Below are 19,764 nucleotides of genomic sequence, written 5' to 3' on the forward strand. Positions count from 1 at the left end.
ACACACACACACACACACACACACACACACACACACACACACACTCTATTACAGAACTATAAATCAGACAAGGAAAGAAAACTCTACCCTGTTTATAGCGTCTTTATTCAAATTGTTTTAAGATTTCACCATCAATAACTTAGGTATGTAAGGTTATTAACCGAATTTCTCCCAATGCTTTTACTTCACAATTACTAAAAGCAACCATCCAAAGTTACTATCTCCAATTCTTCCAATTACACCAGTATATGTGACTTTATTTAAAATTACTGGTTTTAAATTCTCATTTTCTAGTTTAACAATAAGCCTTCTAAATATCTGTTAACCTAATCAAAAGGGGGGGAGGGGAGAGAGGTAAACAGTATTCTAACCTATAAATTCAGGCAGAAGTCTTGGACTGGGACTAACCTAAAAAACTTATTCTATAAAAATGATAAGAAATATGTACACTCACAGACCTACATATTATTACTTAATAACAGAGGCAGGATTTCACCTTAGATCTTACACATAAATTATTTTCCTCACAGATTACAGCTTTCACCTAATAAAAGCAAATATTTTGAACAATTTTGTGGATAAAGGTTGTTGATGTCAGAACTCAAATTAATAAGTATCTTACCTAAAAACTCACTGATTCCTTTTTAAAATATTTTTTAATACTTATTTTTGAGAGAGAGAGAGCAAGCGTGAGCAGGAGAGGGTCAGAGAGAGAGGGAAACCCAGAATCCAAAGCAGACTCCAGGCCCTGAGCTGTCCACACAGAACCCAATGAGGAGGGTTGACCTCACGAACCATGAGATTATGACCTGAGCTGAAGTCCGACACTTAACAGACTGAGCCACCCCGGAGCCCCTTACTCTGATTCTTAATACGCAGAAGATCTAAATTTGTAGATATTACATCTTTATACCTATGGAAATTAAATTCCCAGTGAAGTTTGTATTTCATAGATGTCTTTTTTTTTTTTTAATGTTTATTTATTTTGAGAGGGAGAGCGAGAGAGCGAGCACGCACACAAGAGGGGTAGGGGCAGAGAGGACAGAGAGAATCCCCAGCAGGCTCCACACTGTCAGAGCACAGGGCTTGATCTCTGGAGCCATGGGATCATGACCTGAGGCACCAGGCAGCCCTCAGAGATTTTTTTTTTTTTAACTGAAGGTAGCAGAGCTCACATCCTACATGCAGACACATCCCATGTAGAGCAGAACAGAATCAAATCATCAGCTACAAATGAAACACGTTTTTAACACTGTGACAGAACAATTTTCTTCTCTTTCAGTCCAAAATCTAGATTCATGGTAAACTGAACCTTGGATTCAAAGCACCTCTAGTACTTGTGGTATATCTGATTCTATGCTTATTTTGCCATCCTTAAGCTTTCTAATATACTAAGGAGTACAAGAAACCTGAATCTTGTTTTTAAAGACTCCATAAGAAAAAAAATTGAACTAAAAATTATTTAAATAGGACTGTGAAGACATCTCATATATTCTTGTTCATTCTTTTAAGAAGTATATAAAGAGCCAGTATTATTTTTTACTTGTAAGAAGACATAAAGAAAGAGCACAAAATGTTTCTCTAACTACTGAATTATGGTAACACTTTAATTATAAAAATTATATTTGATGAAAAGCACAAATGTTTTCTCTTCATTACATTACACAATTAAAAAGTTTCAACACACTCCAAAAAGCTTTCCTTCTTTATTATTATTTTTAATGTTTATTTTTGAGAAGAGAGAAACAGAGCATGAGCGGGGAAAGGGGCAGAGAGAGAGGGAGACACAGAATCTGAAGCAGGCTCCAGGCTCTGAGTTGTCAGCACAGAGCCCAATGCGGGGCTCGAACTCATAAACTGCGAGATCATGACCTGAAGGGAAGTCAGATGATTAACCGACTGAGCCACCCAGGCGCCCCCTTTATTTTTTTTTTTTTAACACAAATAACCTTTAGTAGAAGCCATGTGGATCAAGCCAAAATAAATATAACTCAGTTTCCACCTCTGGTTTTCTCCTAACATCTAGAAAATGTGGGCAAGTGATTTTATATAATCATAATTCATTTTGTCTGATTATATATATACTTGTGATAAAAAGTATCTGGACTACTTGGCCATTAGAAACACTAAAAGCATTGAAAAATCTATTAAGCACCCTACAGCTTCCTCACAAAATTTACTTAATCTCATTTCCCAAAGTCAGGCAAACACTGTTGAGTTCATATTCTGAATTCAACCCGAGGTCCATCCACTACACACTCTTAAAAATTTGATGGAGACCACAGCCTACACATCTGTTTTGTTTCCCATGTCGACAAACAGTAGTCGTCCCTCTGGCCTAACTTCAGCCTTACCTCAATCAACAGCCTTATTTCCATGAGTTTTCATTAAATAATTTGACAAATACTATTAGAATATTGACTACATGTAGACTACAGCGTCTAAACCTCTAAAAATGTGAGTAACTTATCCACATTCTTAAAAACCACTCTTTGGGTTTGAACTGTAATTTTAAGAACTATACCCTCTAGCCTGTATAGTAACTTAATGTGGTATAAGCTAACTTAACTCGATCACTATACTATCTGAAGAAACAGAACAGTGGCCTGCCTGTTCCTAAACCTGGCCAAATGATCTGAAATGGCAGGATCTTCCCTAGCCTCTACAATGGTGGCCATCTTTTAAATCATAACACTTAGACTGTTTAAACAAAAGGTTAAAATGATACGGGAAGAGGACAAGTATTTCCTAATAAACCTAACTCTTCTGGATCAAAAGAACCATTTTCCCCCCCAAGTGATAGTGAATGTCTATGAGTAAATGGTGTTCTTCATTCATAATGACAAGTTATGCTTGCATTGTTTATAAACAAGAAACTTACTCCAAGACAAGTGTGTCTGATAATAAAAAATTCTAGACATTCACAAAAATAATAAGATCAATATTGTTAATATAATTTTAACTTTGGGTTTCTTTCCAATGAATAAAAACTAATACTAAATTTGAGACAAAAATTGAAGTCTGACTTCAAGAAAATGTTGATTGAATCAATAAACGCCTCTCTTATTTCTCTAACATGAATAACAATTTAGTTGGTCTCTACATAAAAACTGTAAAGCATACATATTAAAATGCAATGTGTAAACAAAAGATATGTGATCACTGATTCAAGGGGCACCTGGGTGGCTCAGCAGGGTGAGCGTCCGACTTCAGCTCAGGTCATGATCTCACAGTCCGTGGGTTCAAGCCCCGCGTCGGGCTCTGTGCTGACAGTTCAGAGCCGGAAGCCTGCTTCGCTGTGCTCCTTCTCTCTCTGCCCCTCCCCTGCTCACACTCTGTTCTGTCTTTCAAAAATAAATAAAAATGTCAAAAAAAAAATCTGAAAAATAATTACTCATTTAAGATCCATGAGGTTTAAAATTTTAAAGAGCCATGGTACTGGGGCGCTTGGGTGTCTCAGTTGGTTAGGCATCAGACTTTGGCTCAGATCACGATCTCATGGTCTGTGAATTGGAGTTCCGCATCAGGCTCTGTGCTGACAGCTCGGAGCCTAGAGCCTGCTTCAGATTCTGTCTCCCCTCTCTCTGCTCCTCCCCCATTCATGCTCTGTGTCTCTCTATATATACCAAAAATGAATAAATGTTAAAATAAATAAATAAAAAATAAAGAGCCCTGGTGTTATGAAAAATGAGATGTATTACAATAATTAACTTATATTATTTTTGTCTCATTACCATTACTAAGGTGGAAGAAATCCCCATTTGCCCAGTTTTTATTGTGTTTATGTTCTTGAATGAGCTTCAGTAACCCCTGTAACAATTAGTTCAGTGGCTACTTATCTGATCACTTCAGTTATTCAGAACACTCATAACTAGAAAAGAAAAACTAGCCTCAAAGAATAATTTAAAGCCCATATACCTTATTCACAGGCAACAATTCAAGTCCTTAACTCAGTGTGTTTCTTTTCTTCTCTTTCTTAATTTCTTTGATTTACTTGAGAGAGAGTGCACATGTGCACGCATGGGTGCTCGCAGGGAGGGGCAGAGTAGGGAGGGAGTGGGAGAGGGAGAGAGGGGAGAGAGGAGGGGAGGAGAGAATCCCAAGAGGGCTCCCTCATGACAGTGCAGAGCCCTGGACAGGGCTCCATCTCACAAACTGTGAGATCATGACCTGAGCTGAAATCAAGAGTCCTATGCTTACTGAGTCACCCAGGTGCCCCTCAAAGTCTTTTTCTTATTTGAAAAAAAAAGTAGTAGCCTCAAAAAGTGTATGTATGCTCTCAGCCCTCACCAGATTAGAAGAAAGGGGTTATAAGAAAAAAGGGGAGTTTGGGTGGCTCAGTCAATTGAACGTCTCTTAATTTTGGCTCAGGACAGGCATGATCCCAGGGTCTTGAGATGGAGCCTGGGGGCTCCCTGAGTGTGAAGGCTGCTTGGGATTCTCTCTCTCTCTCTCTCTCTCTCNCACACTAAGGGGAAAGAAGACAGCATAAAGCACTAAAAAAGCAGTGGTTCTCAAAATGGCTTCCCAGGAAAAGCAATCTTACAGCATACCTGGAAACAAATTAGAAAAGTAAATTCCCCAGCTCCCCCAGACCTATGAAGTCAGAAGCTCTGGGGATGGGACTCAGCAAGGCTACGTTAACAGGCACTCTGGTGGGTCGTCATAGACTCTCAAATCTGAGAACCACTATCCTCATGGTAGAAATACTAATGACAGCACCACACAGTCATCCATAAAAAGCCACTAAGAAGTCACTAAATGGTTCAAATAAACTTGCCTGAGTATGTCAATTCAGGGCACTGAACTCAGGCACGTTAACAGATTCAGAGAGCAAGAAAAAGGCCTTACCTTCAAGGAGTTATAATCTAACATACGGGGGTGAGAGCACAAGGGAAAGGGCAAAGAATCTAAGTCGTTCTATAACTTAAAACAAACTGCTCTACCAATTGATATCCAAAGGACATCAACTGTATTCTGGCTCAATGCAATCACTGAGGCAGGCACACAGAGCTGACCACTAGCCATCAGAAAGGATTATACTTTATCTGCAGCAACAGAGTACTACAAGTTTTGAAAGTCTTTCCATGAAAAACTGCTGAAAATCTCAAGTTCTGAAAATTAAAGCTTCTGACATGAAAAAAAAAATCAAGTATGCTAGAAAGCTGCATTTCCTGTCAACAAGTCAATTATTGTAGCGTCTTTGCCAATATCTTTAAAATAGATATCAAAGATGCAAATGAGACAATGCCCTCAAATGTATACACAGGAGATAACCAGGATCAACTGTTAAAATTGTGCATCCAAAGACTAGGAAATGTAACCTAACTGCTTAAAAAACAGAAGCTCATAGTTTGGTGCCTGCTGAGGGACAGGAGATAATTTCCAAGCTTGTCCATACCAACTTCCCACTGATGCTCCTCCTCTCCCAGCTCACTGAACTGATGCCTAGAAACCACTTGATCTGGGTGCCTGACTATGTGGTAAAGAACATCACAGACAACCTGAATATCTGCTCTGGACTATTACAAAAGCAAGAAACAAATATTTGTCACATGAAGCCTATAGTTTGGATCTGTGTATTTTGGCAGGTTAGCCTACCACCATACCGCAAACAGTGGTAAGTATTGTAAGACTACAATCCAGAGTTAACTACAGCCTAGAGGGCAGCTTGGGGGACAGTAACTGTATTAGCATCCTACCCATCTGTACTGTTTTCTTTAAGGTACAAAACCCCTCAAAGGGACAATTAGCTACTCATTACTACTTACAGGAATACCAATCTAAAATCTGGAAACTGTATCTAAAATACAAGATATTTATGAAATCATAAGAAAGTAAGTCATTTCAGACATACCAATGTGTAAGAGATTCATGACTAAAACACCCGGAGGAACTAATGAACGTTATCAGCATACACATGCAGTCCATGTTTGAGTGTTGGCTGGTATTTATGTTTAGGTTTTACAGGCCTATGTGCACTGGGGGTTTTAAAAGATACATCTCTTAACTCCTCTCCTTTTCTAAGAAGACCCTTCCCACATGCTCTACTCAGACTGCACATCTGAAATGCAAAGAAGAATAAGAAAGCAGATGACTTTCATATATGAATTTGACTAGTCAAGCTGAGAAGAATCATGGAAAATTCAAGATAAAGAAGAAGCTGCCACCATTCAAGTCGTTCCTACAGAATTAGAAGATGGCTCCTAATGAGACATGGATCACACAGCATGGTAGCTCTATTCACACACACACACACACACACACACACTCTCTCTCTCTCTCTCTCTCTCTCTCTCTGTCCCCCCCCGTACTGAGGACCTACGGGTACCACTGAACCAAAAGGTTAGAGAAGAAATGATCCTGAACTCTCAACCAATTTGAAGGGACCCGGGGGGGGTGGGGGGGGGGATACAGTGAGAGGCCAACTTCCGACTTTCTACATTCAGCTGGGAATCAGGGATGTTCTTGGGCATTTAACTAATATCTGCACTCTCTGCCTCCGTTCATCCAGAACCAGGACACAACTCTGGGTCACCCCGGATGCGAATCTTACACCACTGAAACAAAACTCCCATCATCTCCACCTACGATACAAACGCAGCCTTGGTGAGATTTTCCATTTGCACAGACTATGTCAAGGAAGTCCAAAGCCTTTTAAAGTCCCTTTGAGGTCTAGTACAAAAATCAAACTCTTCTCTCCTTTTGCTACCTCTCTCTCATCACGGTGTTCGTTTCTGCCTCCTTTTAGTGTACCTATCTCCTATAGATCCACGTGTCACAAAACAATACAGTTTTACACTAAAAAGGCTCTTAAAATCATTGGATATCATCTTCTTATAGAAACAAAGGTGTAAAACGCTGGGATCAAAGGGTGTGTGCCCAAAGCCACACAGCTACTTTATTCTAACTAGCACCATGTTCTCAAGGCACTCAATGCATGATCCAAGGAAAGCAGCCGAAGGGCCGCAGGAGATGTCGCTGCAGTTGCAGATTACTGAACCTCTGGCGGCAGGGAACCCCGGGGCCCACTCCCATCCAGCCCCTACCCCACAGGTAAGGGACAAGGCAGCCAGTACAGGAGACTTCAACAGGAAGTCCGCAACCAGAACTCTCCAACCTAACAGGAGGTATTAACCAGGGATGCCCCAACCAGTAGAAAGGTATCTACCGGGAGCTATGAAGCCTTACCTGACAGGTCTCCAAGCCAGCTGCCGCAGCCACATCCCCCTCAGCGCCATTAACGTCTCGCCTCAGCTTCCTGAGGTTCCCAGCTGGGAGGGACCATCTGCCCGCAGGCACTCCCACCCGGCTGGGCTCTACAGTCCTACTGTCAGTGACCGGCCCGGGGCAGCACCAGCTGCATCCACATACATGCACACAAAGAGCAGTTTCCAGCTAGGACGAGCTCAGCATTACAGGACAATGAAAAGGTCCTCTTCGCAAAAACCTCAGAGACCCCTGATCTTAACTATAAATTTTTATTTCATTGTTTAATATAGAAAGTAATCCCAATTAGAAAACCTGGAAAGGTTTGAGTGATTCTGCTGAATATACCTGAAAAACAAAGTCGTTACAAAAGATGGAAAACATGCAATTTAAAAGTAATACTTATAAATATTTTCGCTGGTTTTAGCACCTCAAAACACAAAGTGACTCTAGTTCTGATACAGTCCAGTTCTCAACAGGCACGCCGCTGTTCTTGTGGGGCCGCTCGTATCTACAGTCTCTTGAACTGTTGTGGTTTTAAGACGTTTGCAAAGATGTTTATGAAATCATTAAAATTCACTGTATTTAAGAGATACTGACCAATGAAAACATTTTTTTCTTAAGACAAAAATGAAGCTTAGTTAAATGAGTAAGCAGTTATTAGGCATCATCTATATGCCTAAATTTGTGCTAGGTAAGAAATGACATGGCCCTTCTTAAGGACTCTGTAATATGCTTAGGAAATCTAGATTGATATTTCTAAAAATTGGAAGAATAATTTAATGCTAAACTACCTCTATTGTTATTAAGTATAAAAATAACCCAGAGAAATCAGTTCAGGCTGAAATATCAAAATAAAATCATGGGAGAATTACTTGACTGACCCACAGAATCCATTTAATAGTAGACTTCTGGAAAATAATTCTAGGAAAACCTACTCAAAGTAACATCCTATAAAACATGATGATGCTTAAGAATTACATAGATATTTTTTATCATTTTATTTTCAGTAATTATACCATTGGATACAACACAAAACAGTCTAAAATGATAGATTTTGAAGTTTATATGCCTTCAGTGACTTCAATGTAGAGTCTAAGATACCCAGCAAAATTTTAAATATGAAACTAGGTATTCACCACGAGCAAGACCACACCTTCAACCTATTAGCAGAGTTTCCTATTTTCCCAAAGGTACACACACTTCTTAGCTGGGTATCAGAGTAGTAATACAGCTAACTGAGCAGACATACCTATGGATTTACTTTCATCCACAGTAGTGTTCCAGCCACAATGACTTAGAAGAGTTCGTAATTTCTGGCCTATATAAGTTGTTACTTTTAATAATATTTCCCAGTTTGCCCTCTCTTGTTTTTCAGTCATACAAATTGATCGCTTATATGGACACATACATACATAATAACTAGCCAGAAAAGAAAATACCTGAAAAGGCTATCATGTGGGGAAGATTCTGGTTTACTCCATTAAATACAGAAAAAGAAATAGGACTAGTGGATAAAAGACAAGACAGAGTTTAGCTCAGCATAAGATATAACTTTCTTTTATAATCAAGCTTTTCAAATGTACACTGAGCTACCCTGCTTAGCCAATGAATTCCTTTTTACTTTAAGTGACAAAGCAGAAGCTAGATGAGAACCTGTCAAGAATGTCACCTCTAAATAAGCCCAAGGCTTGATTATTGAACCCCAAAAATTTCCACCCCAATGAATGACCACCTGTCAGATTATTCCATAATCCAACTACTATGCAAATGAAATGAATTAAGCCTCCATTTCTTCATGTATGATATGAAATGCCACAGAGCTAATGAATCCCAGAACTTTATTATTTTTTAGCACAGAAGTTTAAGAAAAAAATCTTACTCAAATCTTTCAAAACTACAAAAATAAATATTTTTAAGTAGCACCCTTTGATATATATACACATAAGATTATATATATGGTGTTTAATATTTTGGAACAAGAATGATGAAAAATATTAATTCCCCTTTTCCTTTCCTGTCACCTCCCCCCCCACCTTGATCAAGCCAAAAGATAAGCAATATTATCTAGCTTTATCCCTCAATTTGGCACCCTCAAGAATATATAAGAAGAAATGATTATTTCAACAAACTAGACCTAAAAACTTATTTTCTTTAGATTTTTCTAAAATATTACAGTAAAATTTATAACAAGTACAATTATTTAAAAATAGTGGTTTAGTATGATAATTAAATGCTTCTTCCCAAATCACCTGACACTTCTAATAATTTACAATAAGATATATCTAACAGTCCAAAAATCTGCACCATCCTCACCTTAAAGAAATAAATTATTTGAAAATACGGAGAGCCATGTATGGCTCTCTTCCTCATTGATAAACCCATGATGGGTTTCAAATTCAAGCACTCCCTCTGTCCCTCCCCAGTGTCCACACACAGCCAAGTGGATCAGGAGACGCTCGAATCCGGACTCCCAACTGTGCAGTAAACCACCAAAAGTACCAGTGCGCTACCCAGAAATGTGTGCTCCTGTTGCTGCCTCTCCTAAATTGACTTTCAAATGGACTGCAGTTAGCACTGAGGCAGTTAAACTCAAAGTACAGCAAGATTTAGTTTACAAGGTCTACTTATCGAGTCAACACACTCTTAGGTAAATCTGTGATTTAAAAAAAAAACAATAAGCAATTAGCTCTCATGATAAAATTATTTTTCAGGGAACAAAATAAACCATAAACTATCATTTCATACACTTAGTGCAGTCATATTTTCATTTCTAAAGATCTATTCAAAAACTTCACCTAAAGCAAGAGCTACTAGAAAAGAAATGTATCTTTAACTGTTACTTTTCGAAATATTCTTACTAAAATACATTCTGGAAATGAATTCTGCTAAGTGTGTGTTGAGCCAGTGGCTCTTAACTTTCAGAAGGTTGTGCATCCCCATGAAGATAACACATGCTGACCAGAGGAAAATGCATGTTTACAAATAAAAAACAGGCATATAACTATAAGGGTTCTCCAAGACAGTGAAGTCCAAATTGAGCACCATAACCTGAACACTCCCGTAACGATTATTCATGAGATACTTAGCGTGTACCTAGCTACTGTCCTTAGTTAAATATGCACACAACAGCTAAGCCTGTAGATCCTGATTTCTTAAAGCAGAATGAAATGGCTATGCATGCAATTCGATGGAAGCCTAAGGTGTGCTGCATGTTTTAACAATTTAAATACCCTTTAAACCTAACTAGTTCTGAATTAATTCAAATAACTTTGTACAGTTTTACTTCTTATATTAAAGCTTTTTAAAAATGCAAATCAGGTTTTAAAAGTGGTAAAAACACATTTTAAGAAAGAAACTTTTTCACCCTGGGTCTACTGTGTACCAGGCATGTTTTTATTCCTCCTAATTTGAAAAATTCAAATCTAATTATCCACTTAATTTTTGCTCAAATATGTTTACATTTTTGGTCAGAAGATATATTTAAATATGTATTTTTTTCATATAGGATAAGAATGACATTGCTGTAGTTTACATTTGAGTGCCAAAAATTTTAAGGTTTCATGTTTTAGGGGGGAAAACAGTAATTTGATATATTTTCAAGGGCAATAATTTCTAAAATAGAAATAAAAGAGAAAAATGAAACTTTATGAACTGAAAATTATTAACAGGTTACATCTACGATAGACAAGAAGTATTAACGATAAATTAAATCATCACCAAGGTAGGTATATGAACTCTACCGCTTTTCTGATTCTACAACTTTAAAGTGAAAATACCAAAAACCTTTCCCAGGCCTTGAAAAAAATAACATTTGTGGGTAAGAAGTGATGAAAGACACTGAAGGGACACTTAATTTTTTTTCTTTTTGTTCATCTCCAGAAAGTGTTAAGCCATTAACTAAAAGGAGAAAATATGAAGAAATAATAAATGCAAAACCATTCATGATTCCGGTATTTGTGGAAAATACTTTAGCTTATTAGTTGATTGTCATTTCAATGAAGAATAACTTTTAATTAATAGGTATTCAGGAACACATTTAATATGATATACTGATCCATCTCCAATGGTTCCAGACAGTAATTACTTTCATTAGTAAGAAGTGACCTTTTTAATGTCAGAGTGATAGAGAACAGAACAGTTTCCCAGTTAACCTAATATTTTAAAGTAATTAATTTTACCCTACGTTTAGGCTGTGGCCCAGGTGAGACCAATGAAACACCCTCCTACACAAAAGCTGACATCTACTGAAGAACTTCACAGCATTAATAAGATGTTTAAAAGTTTTCAAGATCTAAAATTTCCTCTGACATTTTAACTCTTTCAATATTTAAAAAGCCTATTTTTTTTTAAATGGCAAGCTTGAACTAGTCTGATCAAAGGTGTGAACAAAATATTTACTTTTGAAACAAGAGAAGATGTGTCATTAGGCCAAAATAATTGGTACTTCATTGAGAGTCTGAGTTTTCTGATTGGCATATGGATACCATTCTTGTGAGTGTTTTATAAACACTGCTCAGAAGTCTGGACAATCTTTGAGGAATTTTAGATGTATAGCTGACATGTAGATTATGCCCAGGTAAACAATGTGAACACACCTCAATGGGAGAAGAATCACAGTAGCATATTACTTACAAGTAAAACTTTTAGGCTACCAGGGATATTCAATTCTGACACTGCTCTCTAAGGAAGAAGGGAAAATGTTTATATATTCAACTGACCCTGGAAAGAGCCAAAGTAGAAGAAAAGGTAAGGGGACAGGGGAGGGGGAGGGGATGGAGAAGGAAGGGGAGAGGAGCAGGAAGAGAGCAAGAGAGAAAAACGTGGCGGAAGGAGGCACTGATAAAATCCTCCGCAACCAAGGTTATTCCATCTCTAAGTATACTTGATACTTTATATGCTAAACCAGATGCTCTGCTCCATAAAGTTATCAGCATCTTTTCTCATTCTTCATCTCAAAAAGACCCTGGACTTCAGTAACCATACGGAAACCAGTGATTCATCTCACTAATGGGATTAAGCCCTGGAGGCAGTACTAGTCCCAGGCTGATCTAGGTGGACTTTCTGGCTTCCATAGTACATACATAATTCATTTTGTTTCTGTGTTTTGAAACATTCAAGACTAAATGATTATTAGCCAGTACAGGTTCCAGAAACATAATATATGTGAGCAGTTCAAACAGTTTATAAACACAGCATAACCTACTTAGCCCTTAATATAAATTGAACATAATTCTCCATACCTTGGTTTCCTAATTAAGGAACGGAGCAGTAGGGAGGTATGTTGTTATTTATCTAAGAAGATTTCATATTGTTATATTAAAATAAATGTTTATGTTATAGCATACAATGCGAAATTTGCATTAATTTTTAAGATAAAAGAGGGGATTTCAAAGAAAATAGGATTCACAAAGGGTGACTGTGAACTGTACCTCAGGACCCCTGGTGTATAAGCGCATTTGTTCGAATTNTAATACATTTCTTTCCTACTACTGTTTATGATACTTCACCCCAATTTAAAATTACTACAATAGATTTATAATCAAACACCTGAAAGGCAATACATCTAAACTTGTATTCAGAATGATACAGAATTATTTTTTAGAAATTTACTATAAAAGACTGTGAAGCATATACACACATCAATACTCTATTTCTGATGCTTTTACAGAAGGTTTATGAGTGAAACAGCATTATTACTGATTTTAAAAAATAGGGAAATACTACGGTCCGAGTAGATATTTTTCACAATAAACCATTTTCTCTCTTACATTTCTGTGCTTTTAAACATGCTTATATATAACTTCTGTGCATATTTAAATTTTGCTTTAAAATTTTCAACTACAAACTTGACCTATGGTACCAAAGCTGAGAACATAAAACTCAAAATGTGTCCAAATGTGAATCATTCAAGTCACAATTTCAGTTCTGATAAACTAATAGCAAATGGTGCTTACAGACGTTATCTGGAACTCACTGGAAATAGTTACTCAACTTACCTGGTGCTAATCCAGCAGCAGCAGGACTTCCCGTGGAGGGGTGAGGGCAAACTTGAGAGAAGGCAGACATATTGGACTGGGACACGTTACTCAGCCTGGAGGCTGGTCCTCCTTTAGGGATAAACTCGCTTGCAGTAGGATTTGGTGTCTATTTAAAAATCAAATATAGTAAGTTAACACACTTTAAGCCCAAAACAGACATTGAACTACTAGGCATTACTCCACAGTGCTTTATTTACTGAGTAAAAGTTGTTACTAAAAGAATTTATAGCATTTTTAATTTCCATATTTTGGGGTGGTATAATTAAATTTCTTGAAGGAAATATTTTAATTAAATTTGAGGATTTTAATTACTTCGTTTGCAGAATTTAACCCCAGAAAATATAAAATCTGCCTTGTCAAATACCCATCATTACCAAACTATTCTAATACATTTTAGAGAAGTGGGAGGTTGAGACTACCTCAAAACTGAGCAACAAGTTTCAAGTTTAATATCTTTAAACCACTTCTACCAGGATAAAGGTCAAAAGTACCTTTATTCCAAAATAACTCACTTCCTTTTTTATAGGCACTTAAGGCATTTCCCCAATACTGTGGTCCCATGTTTTTAAGTAAAAGAGAAAAGACAAGAAAAACATTTAAGAACAAGGAAGACCTGGGGGGAATCCAGATATGAGAAAAATGTCCCAGAGGCTCCAAAGTTTTCAATGCCTACAAGCATCACATGTAACTTCTATTTTATTATGTATTATCATAGTATTTTACTACGAGATTACATGGAAAACATTTCTCTTCACAGCTGTACTATGCTGCAACATTTTACACAGTCAAGCGGCATGGTACTTTTGGCTTTAAGAACTACTGAAACATTACAAGACCATATATCAAATTCATAAATGGACTATATCTTGTCCATGTAAAACAAATGCAGATCCAAAATATTTTTCCGAAATGCTGACCATTTAAAATTCTAAAGGCCTAAGCATAATAAAGAGTCATTAATGATATCATTTGAATTCAGCTTTCAAAAAAGGCCAGCCAAGGAGATAATTTAGCATAGTGCACATTTCAGCCCACGTTTTATGCGTACATATAAACTAAGTTTAAAACACACTGAATCACGAATTTAATTATGCAAAGAATTTAATCACTTAAAAATCTTTTAGAACTGATCATTAGGACGTAAAAATGCATTTCCATAGAAGGTAGAAAATAAGAAGATGGACTAATTCCCGGACATCCCAAGAACAACTTCCCTCTTCAACAGGAACGACACTCAAGCTGCCAAATTAGAGTTCAAATTATTAGATTTGGAAGATTACAGCCAACAGGCTGACCTAAATTTAAACTCTAAGACAAATGGTAGTTTACCAGCTACCTGCCAGATGCCAGCTGACACTGAATGGAAAGTGATGAAATGCAGACAGCATGCTAACCTGGGCTTAACTAAAACACACTAGGACATAAACCTCTTTTACTACCACATCTAAGACATGAAACTCTGGGGAAAACTCAGTCCTGATCCAAAATATATTTTCCAAAGAGAAAAAAAAAAATCTTCTCTATCACTTTAATATTTTTTTTTATTTTTTAAAACTTCCAAACTCTAAGGTTTTCAAAAATAGTGGCATGTTCTTTAAGAGTTTGGTCAATTCCTTAATTTCTGGGGTAGAAACGAAGTCCATGCATCTTCCCAATATGCTAATCCCTAGTCATAAGGGAGCAAACGGCTACGAACAGGATCACTCCAGAGCTACATCAGTGTGTTTCAGTTCATCTTAAATCTGTTTTAGAAGATGAGCGTCAAGATAAAAGCAATCTGTAGCTTCATAAGAGAGTCCAGAGCGCCTAAAAGAGGTGGAGACTTCAGGATTACAAGATTACTGAGACAGCAAGTTCAGACAAAGAACTTTCGTATGTGTGTGTATACGAAAAAAAAAAGTAGTAGCGTATTCCTGAGAACTAGGTATTACTCACTTTCCATGTCAGTTAGACCTTATATTTACTTTGAATAACAGACTATCTGATTTCAAAGCTGAACTTCTCTAAATTAAATCTATTTTAAATTAATTTTAAAGCCCNCGGATGCTTAACCGACTAAGCCACCCAGGCGCCCCTAAAGCCGACTTTTAAAGGATCTTATGAAGGAGGAAAGGAAGGAGAAAGTCATTCCGCCATTCCCAAACAAATTATATATAAAATATCATTTAAACAAATAGTAGGGCCTCCACGTCTATTATGATAGAAGTTATTTAACGTTAACCAAGAAAATTTACATACTGAACTGCAACCTTTAGAGATTCAACAATCACAGATGCAAAAGAAACGTACCTAAGAGTGAATTTTAATTAAGAAGTGAAAAGAAAAATCTAAAATCCTCCCTCCTTTCTCCTGATGTAAGATGGCAAGGTGTTTTCTGTGAGTGGATGGGGTGAGAGTTGGTTTTATTCAACTCTGAGCATTTGAGATTAGAGAAAAATAAGTACATGGATTTAAATGACAGAAAAAACAATTACACAGGATTTAGGTATAACACAAAAAACCCACAGAATTCAGAAATAAGAGAACAGAGCTATTATTAACAGATAACATAAATTCTTATAGCGAAATCAGAGAACTATCAGAAATATTTCAAATATTAACAAAAAATTATAATAATGAGAATACTTTTTATGATATAATTAGTTAAAATAATAACTACAATTAAAAGATACATTCTTAAAATGGCTTTAATTTGGGGGATTTAAAGTATAAACATGGGTTTTATAAAGTGACAAAAGAACATAGGCACCCAGTTTTTAAAAAAAAAATTTTTTTAAATGTTTTATTTATTTCTGAGAGAGAGAGAGAGAGAGAGAGAGAGAGGCAGGCAGAGTGAGCAGGGGAGGGTCAGAGAGAGAGGGAGACACAGAATCCGAAACAGGCTCCAGGCTCTGAGCTAGCAGTCAGCACAGAGCCTGACGCGGGGCTCGAACCCACGAACCCTGAGATCATGACCTGAGCCGAACTCGAACGCTTAACCTACTGAGCCACCCAGGCGCCCCAGGCACCCACTTTTAACATGTTTAAAAAAATAATTTTCTGAAAAGTAAGGCAAAACTGGTTAACTAAAATCAGTATCACATTAAAATGAAATAACTGTTCATCAAAAAATAAGCAATTTCTTTTAGCTTTAGGAGGTGAAACTTGTATCTAGAAAGAGACTCAAGGACTTGGGGTTGTTTAAGTTTTCTAACCTCAACAACACTAAAGAGAACAAAAAGTTATATTACTCCTGCCCTATGATTTACATAACCCTTACGTAACTATCTACATATGTTCTTGTAGCATCAACTTTGTTTCTTCATATACGGATAATTATATTTATATTCATAAATTCTATTTCCACTTTTTGTTCATATTTTAAATCCTAATTGTCAGCAAACCTTAAACAGCTCTAAATGTGCATATGAAAAAAAATTTTTTTATTCAAGTAACAGACATTTACTTTGGGAGAATTTATCAGTAAAACTAGAGTTTTAGGTTCTCATATATACTTAAATTTACACTGCAACTTTCATACCAAAAACCACCAAGTGCTTTTTATAAACTGACACCATCCCCTGACATTTACCTATAATCCCTACCTGTAGTCTCTAAACAAAAATAGACTAAATCGAGTCCCAACCTTTAGCTTAAAAAGCACTGTTGTAACTGTTAGTATACTTTAAAAGATTGTTTTTACTATTTTATTTTGAGGAGGAGGGTGCAGAGAGAGAGAAAGAAAAAGAGAGAGGAAATCCCAAGCATGCCCCCGCCCCCCGGCCCTGTTAGCATAGAGCCCAACACAGGGCTGGAACTCACAAACCCTGAGATCATAACCAGAGCAGAAATCCGAGATGCTGAACTGACAGCCACCCGGGCAGCCTTGTTATTATATTTTAAATAAAACAGTAATTAACATTTCAGTGCAGACATCCCACCCAACCAAAACGAAAAGAGTATTTCCTAACTTATCTGGATTTTTACAAATGAAGGGATTTCTAACTCAGGTTTGTTTGTTGTTTTTCTTTTAAGTATTTTGGGGGAGGGGGGAGCACAAGCACATGAGGGAGGAGCAGAGAGAGAGGACACCACTGATAGCATGGAACCCAAGGCAGAGCTTGAACCCACGAACCATGAAATCATGACCTGAAGCCAAAACCAAGCATCGGACACATAACCGACTGAGCCACCCAGGCGCCCCGATCACTAATTCATGTTTAACACAATTTTATGCTTTTCTACTATCACATGATTCCATGGAAACTGTTATTCTTAAAGCGAAAATCAGATTTTTAATACTCTGCTGGACTCCACTATAAACGGAACACTTCTTTAAGACCACAGTAAATTAGTCCCATAAATTAAGAGACTAATTTAATAAATAGTGCAAAACAAAATGAAAAGTGCAACCATTAAAAGAGGTTTTTAAAATTCTGATAGAGAAACAGGAGATTGTAATAAATGAAAATAAAAAACAAAGTCTTATGTAATGTTTCATTGCAAATATGTAAAAAGGTCTGTAAGAAAAAGTTACCTTAAGGTGGTATAATGTATGATGAGAAGCCACTAGTGTTCCTGAATATTGGTCATTTTTTAAATTACATAATAAAGCCATAAAAACCCATAAAATACCTTCCATGATACATTCCTTATAATGAGCTCAACTTGCTTTACTTGTCTTAATGGCCTAAGTTTTTAATCAGTAATCTTTCTACTCTGAACGAAACAGGACCTGCTTTTTCTTAACAGCTTTATTTAGATATAACTAACATATAAATAGAGTGTACATTTTTTTTAGTTTATTTATTTTGAGAGATGAGCACGCACAAGTGGGGCAGTCCAGAGACAGAGAGAGAGAGAGAGAGAGAGAGAGAGAGAGAGAGAGAGAGAATGAAAATCCCAAGCAGGCTCTGCACTGTTTGAGTGGGACTTTGTCCCATGACCTGTGAGATCACGACCTGAGCCAAAATCAAGAAGTCACTTAAGCAACTGACTGAGAAACCCAGGTGCCCCTAAACTGCACATATTTAAAATGATAACTCTGCTCATAGGTAAAAACCAGGAAACAATTACCCAAATCAAGATAATGAATATATCCATGATGCCCAAATGTTGCCACAACTTTTAAATCCCTCCCTCCCATTCCTCTCCACACAGATCAGCTTTCTGTCACTACAGATTACTCTATATTTTCTAGAAATAAATGTGAATGAATCTTATATACCTATACACACACTGGGTTTTTGCCTAGCTTCTTTCACTTGGCAACCTTAAGATTCATCTATGTTACTGCCTCTACCAATATTTCATTCCTTTTTTACTGCTGATTAATATTTAATAGTATCAATATACCTTAATTTGTTTATCCTTTCATCAGATGGACAAAGGTTGTTTCCAGTTTGGGGCTATTAAAAACAAAGCTACAAAGAGAACAGTGGCTTGACACACAATACGTGTATATATAACCTCCTTTAACTTGGTAAGCTGCTGGGCACCTTGGTGGCTCAGTTGGTTAAGCAAATAACTTCGGCTCAGGTCATGATCTCACGGTCCATGAGTTCGAGCCTCACATCAGGCCCTATGCTGACAGCTCAGAGCCTGGAACCTGCTTTAGAGTCTGTGTCTCCCTCTCTTTGCCCTTCCCTTGCTTGCTCTCTGTCTCGCTCTCAAAAATAAACATTAAAAAAAAAGTTTTAATTGGTAAGCTGTTTTACAAAGTAGTGGTACTATCTTAATATATCCACCAGCACTCTGTGGAGAGATCAAGTTGCTCTACATACTTGGGAACATGAGCTTTGGTCAGATTTTTGTAGTTTAGACATTTTCATAGGTGTGTTGTAGTATCTCATTGTGGTATTAATTTGCATTTCCCAATGACTTATTTGCCATTCTCTATCTTCTACTGTGAAATGTCTGTTCACACTTTTTGACCATTTTTATTGATTTTTTTTTGTTTACTATTGCGGAATTTGACAGATCTGGATGGAAGTCCTTTGTCAGGTATGTGTTATGAAAATATTTTCTCCAGGTCTATGATTTGTCTTTTCATTCTCTTAACAGGAACTTTCAAAGAACTGTGGTTCTTATATGGTTCTTGATGATGAAGTTCAGTTTATAAAAGAACTGATTTCATTATGATTTCATGTTTTACATGTAGGTCTAAGATCCACTCTGAGTTAATTCCTATAAAGTATGAGGTCTAAGCCTAATATTTTTGCACATACTCAATTATTCCAGAATTGTTTGCTAAAGAGATTATTCTTCCTCCGGGGCGCCTGGGTGGCTTAGTCGGTTGGGCGTCCGACTTTCGCTTAGGTCATGATCTCGCGGTTCGTGGGTTCGAGCCCCACGTNAAAAAGAGATTATTCTTCCTCCAATGAGTAGCCTTTGCTACTTTGTTGAAAATCAACAATTTACCAGCAAGTTAATTTCTGGACTTGACTATGTTCCACTGACACCAATCTGTCTTCATGTCAATAGCACACCATCTTGACTACTATAGCTTTACAGTAATTCTAGAAGTCAGATAGTA

The 19,764-nt window shown here is 37.0% G+C and overlaps 1 protein-coding gene across 5 annotated transcripts in view; it reads right to left on the reverse strand.

Moving 5' to 3' along the window:
- Positions 1-19,764, reverse strand: part of PAN3 (poly(A) specific ribonuclease subunit PAN3) — a 114,658-nt gene that overhangs the window by 60,456 nt on the left and 34,438 nt on the right. For all 5 annotated transcript variants that reach the window (XR_013330587.1, XM_077745455.1, XM_077745454.1 and 2 more), the window contains one exon: positions 13,209-13,356. Coding sequence is in view for 4 of the 5 variants with exons in the window: in XM_077745455.1 (XP_077601581.1) it covers positions 13,209-13,356 (148 nt within the window). In the remaining variant the exon portion in view is untranslated. The remainder of the gene's footprint in view (positions 1-13,208; positions 13,357-19,764) is intronic.

This window comes from Crocuta crocuta, unplaced genomic scaffold (assembly GCF_008692635.1).
Source record: "Crocuta crocuta isolate KB4526 unplaced genomic scaffold, BGI_CrCroc_1.0 scaffold258, whole genome shotgun sequence".
Classification (NCBI taxonomy): Eukaryota; Metazoa; Chordata; class Mammalia; order Carnivora; family Hyaenidae; genus Crocuta; species Crocuta crocuta.